Source organism: Leucopleurus acutus (assembly GCF_964270905.1).
Source record: "Leucopleurus acutus genome assembly, chromosome: 7".
Taxonomy (NCBI): Eukaryota; Metazoa; Chordata; class Mammalia; order Artiodactyla; family Delphinidae; genus Leucopleurus; species Leucopleurus acutus.
The window spans coordinates 107,915,073-107,928,017 of record NC_139150.1 but is presented as its reverse complement, the minus strand read 5'-3'; the positions used below and the strand labels follow the sequence as shown (position 1 = coordinate 107,928,017).

General features: G+C 38.6%; 1 protein-coding gene across 1 annotated transcript in view; it reads right to left on the bottom strand.

Moving 5' to 3' along the window:
* The window catches only part of MTMR9 (myotubularin related protein 9), a 78,968-nt gene that overhangs the window by 29,481 nt on the left and 36,542 nt on the right, over positions 1 to 12,945 (bottom strand). Inside the window, exons 5-6 of the mRNA XM_082842785.1 lie at positions 11,135 to 11,352; positions 9,860 to 10,021 (exon numbers count right to left, since the gene is read on the bottom strand). Coding sequence (XP_082698911.1) covers positions 9,860 to 10,021; positions 11,135 to 11,352 — 380 coding nt within the window. The remainder of the gene's footprint in view (positions 1 to 9,859; positions 10,022 to 11,134; positions 11,353 to 12,945) is intronic.

Sequence of the window (12,945 nt, the reverse complement as noted above, 5' to 3'; positions counted from 1 at the left end):
TAGAGAAATGGAAATAAAAACAAAAATAAACAAATGGGACCTAATGGAACTTCAAAGCTTTTGCACAGCAAAGGAAACCACAAACAAGACCAAAAGACAAACCTCACAAGGGGAGAAAATATTTGCAAAATGAAGCAACTGACAAAGGATTAATCTCCAAAATTTATAAGCAGCTCAGACAGCTCAAGAACAAAAAATCAAACAACCCAATCCAAAAATGGGCAGAAGACCGAAATAGACATTTCTCCAAAGAAGATATACAGACTGCCAACAAACACAGGAAACAATGCTCAACTTCATTAATCATTAGAGAAATGCAAATCAGAACTACAATGAGATATCATCTCACACCAGTCAGAATGGCCATCATCAAAAAATCTAGAAACAGTAAATGCTGGAGTGGGTGTGGAGAAAAGGGAAGCCTCTTGCACTGTAGGTGGGAATGTAAATTGATACAGCCACTGTGGAGAACAGTATGGAGGTTCCTTAAAAAACTACAAATAGAACTACCACGTGACCCGGCAATCCCACTACTGGGCATATACCCTCAGAACACCATAATTCAAAAAGAGTCATGTACCAAAATGTTCATTGCAGCTCTATTTACAATAGCCCGGACTGGAAACAACCTACGTGTCCATCATCGGAAGAATGGATAAAGAAGATGTGGCACATGTATGCTATGGAATATGACTCAGCCATAAAAAGACACGAAATTGAGCTATTTGTAATGAGGTGGAGAGACCTGGAGTCTGTCACACAGAGTGAAGTATGTCAGAAAGAGAAAGACAAATACCGTATGCTAACACATATATATGGAATTTAAGAAGAAAAAACAACATCACGAAGAAGCTAGGGGTGAGACAGGAATAAAGACACAGACCTACTAGAGAATGGACTTGAGGATACGGGGAGGGGGAAGGGTGAGCTGTGACAAAGCGAGAGAGAGGCACGGACATATATACACTACCAAACGTAAGGTAGATAGCTATTGGGAAGCAGCCGCATAGCACAGGGAGATCAGCTCGGTTCTTTCTGACCGCCTGGAGGGGTGGGATAGGGAGGGTGGGAGGGAGGGAGACGCAAGAGGGAAGAGATATGGGAACACAGGTATATGTATAACTGATTCACTTTGTTATAAAGCAGAAAGTAACACACCACTCTAAAGCAATTATGCTCCAATAAAGATTAAAAAAAAACCCAGTACGTTACTAAATGACCAAGAGATCACTGAAGAAATCACAGAGGGAATCATACATACCTAGAGCCAAAAGACAATGAAAACACGAATATCCAAAACTTACGGGGTGCAGAAAAAGCAGTTCTAAGAGGGAAGTTTACAGCTATACAAGCCTACCTTAAGAAACAAGAAAAACCTCAAACAATCTAACCTTACACCTGAAGGAACTAGAGAAAGAACAAACAAAACCCAAAGGTAGCAGAAGGAAAGAAATCATAAATATCAGAGCAGAAATAAATGAAGTAGACACAAAGAAAACAACAGCAGAGATCAATAAAACTAAAAGCTGGTTCCTTTAGAAGATAAACACAGTTGATAAACCATTAGCCAGACTCATCAAGAAAAAGAGGGTCCAGGACCAGATGGCTTCCCAGGTGAATTGTCAAACATTTAGGGAAGAGCTAACAGCCATCCTCCTCAAACTCTTCCAAAAAACTGCAGAGGAAGGAACACCTCGAAACTCATTCTAAGAGGCCACCATCACCCTGATTCCAAAACCAAAGATACTACAAAGGTAGAAAATTACAGACCACTATCACTGATGAATATAGATGCAAAAATCCTCAACAAAATACCAGCAAACAGAATCCAACAGCACATTAAAAGGATCATACACCATGATCAAGTGGGATTTATCCCAGGGATGCAAGGATTCTTCAATATACACAAGTCAATCAATGTGATACACCATATTAACAAACTGAAGGAGAAAAACCATATGATCATCTCAATAGATGCAGAAAAAGCTTTTTACAAAATTCAACACCCATTTATGATAAAAACTCTCCAGAAAGTGGGCATAGAGGGAACGTACCTCAACATAATAAAGGCCATATACAACAAACCCACAGCAAACCACATTCTCAATGGTGAAAAACTGAAAGAATTTCCTCTAAGATCAGGAACAAGACAAGGATGTCCACTCTTGCCACTCTTATTCAACATAGTTTTGGAAGTCCTAGCCACGGCAATCAGAGAAGAAAGGGAAATAAAAGGAATAAAAATTGGAAAAAAAGAAGTGAAACTGTCATTGTTTGCAGATGACATGACAGTATACATAGAGAATCCTAAAGATGCTACCAGAAAACTACTAGAGCTAATCAATGAATATGGTAAAGTGGCAGGATACAAAATTAATGCACAGAAATCTCTTGCATTCCTATGCACTAATGATGAAAACCCTGAAAGAGAAATTAAGGAAACACTCCCATTTACCACTGCAACGAAAAAAATAAAATACCTAGGAATAAACCTACCTAGGGAGACAAAAGACCTGTATGCAGAAACCTATAAGACACTGATGAAAGAAATTTAAGATGATACAAACAGATGGAGAGATATACCATGTTCTTGGATTGGAAGAATCAATATTGTGAAAATGACTCTACTACCCAAAGCAACCTACAGATTCAATGCAATCCCTATCAAATTACCAATGGCATTTTTTACGGAACTAGAACAAATAATTTTAAAATTTGTATGGTAACACAAAAAGCCCCGAATAGCCAAAGCAGTTGAGGGAAAAAAACGGAGCTGGAGGAATCAGACTCCCTGACTTCAGACTGTAGTACAAAGCTACAGTAATCAAGACAATATGGTACTGGCACAAAAACAGAAACATAGATCAATGGAACAAGATAGAAATCCCAGAGATAAACCCACGCACCTATGGTCAACTAATCTATGACAACGGAGACAAAGATATGCAATGGAGAAAAGACAGTCTCTTCAATGAGTGGTGCTGGGAAAACTGGACAGCTACGTGTAAAAGAATGAAATTAGAACACTCCCTAACACCATACACAAAAATAAACTCAAAATGGCTTAGAGACTTAATGTAAGACCAGACACTATAAAACTCTTAGAGGAAAACATAGGAAGAACACTCTTTGACATAAATCACAGCAAGATCTTTTTTGATCCACCTCCTAGAATAATGGAAATAAAAACAAAAATAAACAAATGGGACCGAGTGAAACTTAAAAGCTTTTGCACAGCAAAGGAAACCATAAACCAGACGAAAAGACAACCCTCAGAATACGAGAAAATATTTGCAAACGAATCAACGGACAAAGGATTAATCTCCAAAATATATAAGCAGCTCATACAGCTCAATATTAAAGAAACAAACAACCGACTCAAAAAATGGGCAGAAGACCTAAATAGACATTTCTCCAAAGAAGATGTACAGATGGCCAAGAAGCACATGAAAAGCTGCTCAACATCACTAATTATTAGAGAAATGCAAATGAAAACTACAATGAGGTATCACCTCACAGCAGTCAAAATAGGTATCATCAGAAAATCTACAAACAACAAATGCTGGAGAGGGTATGGAGAATAGGGAACCCTCTTGCACTGTTGGTGGGAATGTAAATTGATACAGCCACTACAGAGAACAGTATGGAGGTTCCTTAAAAAACTAAAAATAGAACTACCATATGACCCAGCAATCCCACTACTGGGTATATACCCAGAGAAAACCATAATTCAAAAAGACACATGCACCCCAATGTTCATTGCAGCACTATTTACAACAGCCAGGTTATGGAAGCAACCTAAATGCCCATCGACAGACGAATGGATAAAGAAGATGTGGTACATATACACAATGGAATATTACTGAGCCATAAAAAGGAATGAAATTGAGTCATTTGTTGAGACGTGGATGGATCTAGAGACTGTCATACAGAGTGAAGTAAGTCAGAGAAAAACAAATATCGTATATTAATGCATGTATGTGGAACCTAGAAAAATGGTACAGATGAGCCGGTTTGCAGGGCAGAAGTTGAGACACAGATGTAGAGAACAAACGTATGGACACCAAGGGGGGAAAACCGCGGGGGGTTGGGAATGGTGGTGTGCTGAATTGGGCGATTGGGATTGACATGTATACACTGATGTGTATAAAATTGATGACTAATAAGAACCTGCTGTATAAAAAAACAAAACAATACAAAAAACTAATACTAAAGTTTGTTTGGGTTATTTGTATGGAAATATGTTAATATAAATGTTTCAGACATTACAAGAAATTTCTAAAAATCTTGTATGTTCTGGTATAATGTTTTAAGTCATAATTGTAGTTATTACTTTAAAATGTACATCTCAGAAATAACTAAATTTCCTTGTCAATTGCATTATTATGAACTTTCATCAAATCTTTAACCGTGGTCAGTTTTAAGTCTTTTGTCATTTACAGACATTTCTGGGTGTACTCTGATGCTTTTTCAAAAATGTTCCTTTAAAAGAATTTCATCTTCAAGGAATTCATGGAAAAGACTCTGACAAGTACAGGTTTCTAGTAACTGACTATAATACTTCTGAACTGAATGAATAAGCATTTTCAGAACTCTAATGGAAAACTGATGAATTCATAAAAGTGTTAACAAAAGATCAAGATGAAAAAAAATTAATTACATGGGACTGAGTGAACTGATGAGGATGATTATAATTTTTGTGACTTTGTGTTTGAATAAAAAAGAAAAAATGTTAATAAAAAAAGGTAAATGATCTGTAATGTGCTTGGAAGCGTCAAAAAGTAGACGAATTAATGGACAGATCAGATGAATAAATGGAAAGAGACGTCATTAAAAAAAAAGAACATGCATGTATGAAAACAGGATCCCAACATCATCATTAATTAAATTGTTCCATCATATCTAAGAATGCATGCTACTGTCTATGTAAATTTTTCGCAGTCAATATCCCTTTTTCAAAGCTGAGAACAATTGAATCTTCTTGATGACTTCAGGAAATAACAAAAGTAGGCATTTTCTTCTCGGGTTTGATAATTTAGCCAGTTTTCTCGCCAGTATCTGTAAATGTGTGGTCGACACATTAACAATTGCTGTCCTGATTAGAGTCTGATTATACTGTCTAATTAATGTTGAATCTAAAATTTTTACTTACAGAGCTTCATATAGTACTAAAACGTCTACCTCAAGCCCAAGTCACAGCTTCTGGCTTGTCACTTATGACATGTCTTTGTGGAAATATTACAATTAACCCCTCAGTGTGCTGGAAAAACTGGACAGATACATGTAAAAGAATGAAATTAGAACATTCTCTAACACCATAGACAAAAATAAACTCAAAATGGATTAAAGAACTAAATATAAGACCAGATACTATAAAACTCTTGGAGGAAAACATAGGCAGAACACTCTTTGACGTAAATCACAGCAATATCTTTTTCAATCCACCTCCTACATTAATGAAGATAAAAACAAACTGACACAGCAGTGTAAAGCAACTATACTCCAATTAAAAAAAAAAGAAAAATAAACAAATGGGACCGAATAAACTTAAAAGTGGGACTTCCCTGGTGGCACAGTTGTTAGGGATCTGCCTGCCAATGTAGGGGACACGGGTTCAAGCCCTGGTCCGAGAAGATCCCACATGCCGTGGAGCAACTAAGCCCATGTGCAACTACTGAACCTGCGCTCTAGAGCCTGTGAGCCACAACTACTGAAGCCCGCGTGCCTAGAGCCCATGCTCCACAACAAGAGAAGCTACCACAATGAGAAGCCTGCACACTGCAATGAAGAGTAGCCCCCACTTGCCGCAACTGGAGAAAGTCTATGTGCAGCAACGAAGACCCAACGCAGCCAGAAAAAAAAAACTTAAAAGCTTTTGCACAGCAAAGGAAACCATAAACAAAATGAAAAGAAAACCCACAGAATGGGAGAAAACATTTGCAAACGAAGCAACTGACAAGGGATTAATCTCCAAAATATACAAACAGATGATGCAGAAAACAAATAACCCAATCAAAAAAATGGGCAGAAGATATAAACAGACATTTCTCCAAAGACATGCAGATGGCCAAAAAGCACATGAAAAGTTGCTCAACATCGCTAATAGAGAAATGCAAATCAAAACTACTGAGGTATCCCATCACACCATTCAGAATGGCCATCATCAAAAAGTCTACAAACAATAAATGCTGGAGAGGGTGTGGGGAAAAGGGAACCTTCCTACACTATTGGTGGGAATGTAAACTGACATAGCCACTATGGAAAACAGTATGGAGGTTCCTCAAAAAACTAAAAATAGATCTACCATATGATCCAGCAATCCCACTCCTGGGCATATATCTGGAGAAAACCATACTTTGAAAAGATACATGCACCTCAGTGTTCATTGCAGCACTGTTTACAATAGCCAAGACATGGAAGCAACCTAAAGGTCCACTGATAGATGAATAGATAAAGAAGATGTGGCACATGTGCACAATGGAATACTATTTAGCCATGAAAAGGAACGAAATCGGGTCCTTTGTAGAGATGTGGATGTATCTAAAGACTGTCATACAGAGTGAAGGCAAAAAGAGAAAAACAAATATAGTATATTAACGCATATATGTGGATCCTAGAAAAATGGTACAGATGAACTGGTTTGCAGGGCAGAAATTGAGACACAGATGTAGAGAACAAACGTACGGACACCAAGGGGGGAAGTGGCGGTGGTGGTGGTGGTGGTGGTGTGATGAGTTGGGAGATTGGGATTGACATGTATACACTGATGGGGATAAAATGAATGAAAAAAGAATGAAATAATGCCTTTTGCAGCAACATGGATGGACCTAGAGATGATCATACTAAGTGAAGTCAGACAGAGAAAGACAAATATCAAATCATATCACTTATATGTGGAATCTAAAAAAATGATACAAATGAACTTATTTACAAAACAGAAACTGACTCACAGACTTAGAAAACAGACTTATGGGTTACCAAAGGGAAAGGAGGGGAAGGGATAAATTAGGAGGTTGGGATTAACCTATACACACTACTATATATAAAATAGATAATCAGCAAGGACCTACTGTAGAGCACAGGGAACTCTACTCAATACTCTGTAATCATCTATATGGGAAATGAATCTGAAAAAGAATAGATATATGTATATGTATAACTGAATCATTTTGCTGTACGCCTGAAACTAATACAACACTGTAAATCAAATATACTTCAATTAATTTAAAAAAGGAATTAACCACTTAGGAGTATAAAATAATTTTATGACTCTAGAAAGTTTTATTTTGTAATTATTTTCATATTTCTTTTTTAAATTGTTTAGAAATGAATAACAAAATATGTTTTCCCCTCCAAAAGTTTAGCTTTAATATGATATCAATATGTTTTTTCTGGCAGACAAATAGATTAGTATTTTAAATAACTCAGTTGATAGGAAGATATCTTTGGAAGCTTTCCTTGTGTACATATACTAGCCCCTGGGAATTAAATACTGGTGTCAGGGCTAGGTTTAGAATTTGACCCAAAATAAGCATGCAAAATGCTTGCACAAAAAGAAAAATCCCTCTGATAAACTGAAAAACATAAAATCAGTAACTACCAGTGAAATTATCTGTTGTTCTTCTTGGTTATAAGTATTTCTCATTTTATTCAGAGATGTATGTTTTTGTTGATGAAATTGTTGGTGTGCAAACATTTAAAAATTAACCCCCAAAAATGCAACTGGGGTCACATCTATCCTATTTTAAAACAGCAGCCTAGTTTTTTTTTAATATAGAAGGATAATGTATTAAAATATTTCGTGTTCCATCTTGCACAAGAGTGGGGCAAGTTTTCACATTTTCCTATAGAAAAAGTTGTTAGCATATATTAATGTGCTCCCAGAGTCTTCCTTCAGCTTTCTGAAGCAAATAAGGAGACCCTTCTGAAACAACCAAGGGATGGGCATTTTTCTCTCTGAAATAGATTTGCTCTCCCAGCTAAAAGTTTTTATGTTAACCATCCCTGATGTTACTTAAACCAAAAACAACAACAAACAAACAAACAAAATAGCATAGAAAATACCAGAGCAGAACAACAGCCATTTAAAGATCCAGGAAATGATCCAGAGACATACACTCAGGGGTCTATCTGTGTTATTCCTTAATTATTTCTTACAAAAAGGTTGGAATCTCAGCACTGCCACTTGGGCTGTAATCAGTACAACTCAGGCAACTTACTCTGATTTTATTTTTCCTTATCTATAGAGGTAGGGTAATAATACATAACAATTGTTGTTTGGAAGCTTAAATGAAATTATGTATGTAGGGCTTCCCTAGTGGCGCAGTGGTTGAGAGTCTGCCTGCCGATGCAGGGGACACGGTTTTGTGCCCCGGTCTGGGAAGATCCCACGTGCCGTGGAGCGGCTGGGCCTGTGAGCCATGGCCGCTGAGCCTGCACGTCCGGAGCCTGTGCTCCGCAACAGGAGAGGCCACAACAGTGAGAGGCCTGCATACCGCAAAAAAAAAAAAAAAAAATCTGGTTTTCAGAAAACCTCCTTTCAGTCTTTGTCCCATCTGCTTTCAAGTGGAGTAACTGATGCCTTATCGAGGAGACATCTATTCTCTGTGGAAGCTAATGAAGACATTAGAGTAGAGATGGACCAAGACAAGGACTTAGCCAGCTCTTCTAGGGCCTGTTGCAGCATCCTGTGTGAATGCAGATCGGGGTTCTAATTGAAATTCATGTTTATGTGGGTTCATTTTTAAGCAAAGTGTTCTCTGCCTTTGAATTGGCTGCTAGGAAGTTCAGCACTGCCCTCCACCCCATCTTTGCAAGCATATAACATTTTAAAACGACTTCCCCTGGTGGTGCAGTGGTTAAGAATCCACCTGCCAATGCAGGGGACACGGGTTTGAGCCCTGGTCCCGGAAGATCCCACATGCTGCGGAGCAACTAATCCTGTGCGCCACAACTACTGAGCCTGCGTGCCACAACTACTGAAGCCCACACGCCTAGAGCCTGTACTCTGCAACAAGAGAAGCCACCACAATGAGAAGCCCACGCACTGCAAGGAAGAGAAGGCCCCACTTGAGGCAATTAGAGAAAGCCCGCATGCAGCAACGAAGACCCGACGCGGCCCTAAATAGATAAATTTATTTTTTTTAAAAAAACAGGTTTAAAATGAAAAAATAAATGAAAAGGGCATTCTAAGCTTCTGCAACAACTTATACCAATCCTTCTGCCCCTGTTCAAGTCTTCTGCTTCAAGTGTCGAGGATTAGCAACTCTCAACTGAGTGAATAAACTAAAATCACTTCATATACTTCACATCACTACCATCCGGTTTTCTCAACTTGAGATCCAGATATAACTGCACATATCAAGTAGTTTGTAACAAGATAGCTGAGAAATTAGAAAGGATCATTTACTGTGTAACAAAATTACATGTTTCCTTTCATTGCTATTTCAAAAGTTCCTTGAAGGCCAAGTTTGGCCCTCTGAGGAGAAATAAGAAAACTTCTTTTCATTCTTTTTCAGTCTAAGAAAAGGAAAATTGGTAGATTCACATTTTAAGGATTTTTATAGAAAAAAATAGGTCCTTTAATACTTAAAAAAATTTTGTCATGGAAGACATGTATATGTACATGGTTCACATTCATTCAACAAACATTATCAATTAAATGCCAGACTCTACACACATACTTCACTGACACTGAATGGCGTTGACTATCTTCTGTAGTTATTTGTAAAATGATCTTATGTAAACATAAGATACAGACAGGCATGAACAGTAACATGATACACAACCACAAGTCTGGATGGAAGCGAAGTCTTGTTGGTGTGAGTGGCCCGCTCTATAACCTGGAGATGCACTTTACCTGTCGAGACACTGAGCTACCAGACAGGCAGTTGTCAGAATCTCCTTGATGTGAGTCAGCCAGTTGGAGGCCTCCAATCTACTGAGCCATCGGTCCATGTTATGTGTTTGGTCATTACAAGCTTCCACGAGTTTGATTAAGCTCTCCTGAAGAATGTGATACCTTTCAAAAACAAGAAAAAGTTAAAAAGAAGAAAGAAAGAAAACAGAACATAGAACAATGAAGGAAGAAACCAAATCAAAAACTCAGCCTCCAATATATATGCAAGGGCAAAAGCAGCTCCAAATACTATAAAAATATTTACCTTGCTATATAATAACTTATAGGGTTAAAGACTGAAAAACTAATATTTAAACATGAGTGTGAAATGCTTAAAATGCCTGCGATGGTAAACTCTTCCTCAACTGAACAGATTAAACCCAGTTTGCATAACTGAATTATCTGACTGAGAAGAGGGCCACAGCACTGCTTTTTGTCACAGGTCACAAAACAGCATCACTAACATCTGTGTCCCGTTCCCACAGAATCAACTCTGGACACCTGTACTGTCACAGCAGGGATGCCCAAGGCCAGCTCAGATCCCATTGTTTTATTAACTCTAACTCCTACCCACTCACCCACCCAGAAGCAATTATAAACCACTAATTGCAAGCATAAAGGAGATGATATAGGTAGAGGAAACAAGGTGTGAAAATAAGTGTGTATCAGGGAAATTAAATGTCTAAGTCTTTTTGACTTAGGAAAACATAATTATGTGTAGCATATCTTTTCAGTAAGTTTGGTGACTGCTGATCTACAAGTAGAGGAGCAGACCTCATGGTGATGAAATTTCAGAGCTAACAGAGAAAAAATGCTATCTGATCAAAACTCACTTCTGAGCATCCACCATAAGTTTTCTGCTTATCTTATGAAACACAAGGACAGGGCTTCCCTGGTGGTGCAGCGGTTGAGAGTCTGCCTGCCGATGCAGGGGACACGGCTTCATGCCCCGGTCCGGGAAGATCCCACATGCCGCAGAGCGGCTGGGCCCGTGAGCCATGGCTGCTGAGCCTGTGCGTCCGGAGCCTGTGCTCCGCAGCGGGAGAGGCCACAACAGTGAGAGGACCGCGTATCGCAGAAAAAACCAAAAAACACAAGGACAGGATATCCAGCCAATTTTTGACTCAAGTTAATATGAAGGTTCATTTGAAAACTTGTGATTTTTGAACAGCTAAGGGCTCACCCACTCTAAATATCTTCAAATAAGAGTCCAGTACTGTCTCCCAAATGTTTTACCTCTCAATGGACTTATGAATCCGCCTCCACTGGGGATAATGAGCTTCTTGTTCAAAGCCGCCTCCTTTGGCTCTAGCTTGCTGAGCTACGTTTAGAGGTCGGGTGTCAATGATGTAGCCACGCTTTCCTGCCCTGAGGGTAGCATTTATCAGCTTCTCATCTTCTTTGCACCGTCTCCCATTTGTGCCAGTGAGTGGCTGACCACTTCGCATAATAACCTACAAGGACAATAGAGTCTAAAATTTAACAGTAGCTGCTTTTTAAAGTTTCTGAAAGCAGAAATGAATTAGCTACATTAAGAGTATCTCAAAAAACAATTCTATAAAGAGTAATGTACCACAGTGTTCATTGCAGCTCTATTTACAATAGCCAGGACATGGAAGCAACCTAAGTGTCCACTGACAGATGAATGGATAAAGAAGATGTGGCACATATATACAATGCAATATTACTCAGCCATAAAAAGAAACGAAATTGAGTTATTTGTAGTGAGGTGGATGGACCTAGAGTCTGTCATACAGAGTGAAGTAAGTCAGAAAGAGAAAAACAAATACCGTATACTAACACATATATATGGAATCTAAAGAAAATGGTCATGATGAACCTAGGTGGGGGCTTCCCTGGTGGGGCAGTGGTTGAGAATCTGCCTGCTAATGCAGGGGACACGGGTTCGAGCCCTGGTCTGGGAAGATCCCACATGCCGCGGAGCAACTAGGCCCGTGAGCCACAACTACTGAGCCTGCGCGTCTGGAGCCTGTGCTCCGCAACAAGAGAGGCTGCGATAGTGAGAGGCCCGTGCACCACGATGAAGAGTGGCCCTCACTTGCCACAACTAGAGAAAGCCCTCACACAGAAACGAAGACCCAACACAGCCCAAAATAAATAAATAAATTTATAAATAAATAAATAAATAAAGACCCCTGTTCTCTGTTTAAAAAAAAAAAGAACCTAGGGGCATGAAGGGAATAAAGACGCAGACCTACCAGAGAATGGACTTGAGGATGCAGGGAGGGGGAAGGGTAAGCTGGGACGAAGTGAGAGAGTGGCATGGACATATATACACTACTAAATGTAAAACCAATAGCTAGTGGGAAGCAGCCGCATAGCACAGGGAGATCAGCTCGGTGCTCTGTGACCACCTAGAGGGGTGGGATAAGGAGGGTGGGAGGGAGACGCAAGAGGAAGGGGATATGGGGATATAAGTTATATGTATAGCTGATTCACTTTGTTATACAGCAGAAACTAACACACCATTGTAAAGCAATTATACTCCAATAAAGATGTTTTAAAAGAATAAAAAAATTGTGTGTCACTTCGGAGATGAATTTGATCCTAAAACAAAGAAATGTTTCTATGTATTGACAATAGTTAATCATTGTAAAACAAAAACAAGACTTGCACTTTTACATGATTTTTCTTCCTACTATCTCAAAATACTTTCACATAATAAATTATAGTTCCTCTTTAAGATCAAATATTACAATTCATTTAGTCAGTGAATTAATTATCCAGCAGATCTGGGCCTGTAATTTAGATAATGATAACAGCCTACACACCAGGAAACTTTGGCTTCAACTACATAAACTTAGGGTTGGCAGGTTTTATCAAGAATTATAAAGAGAAAAGGCACCAATGGTAAAATAAAAAAAATTTATGTACTATTATTCTTGTTTCGGGAATCACTTTCAATATCTTGAAAACTACTTATTTATTCTTTATTCTCCAGTGGTCTTTTCCAGTATTCCAGGACTTAACCACTTGACTCCAAAGACCAAAAACTACATACTTCGAAGTCTGCTTTTGAAACTTTT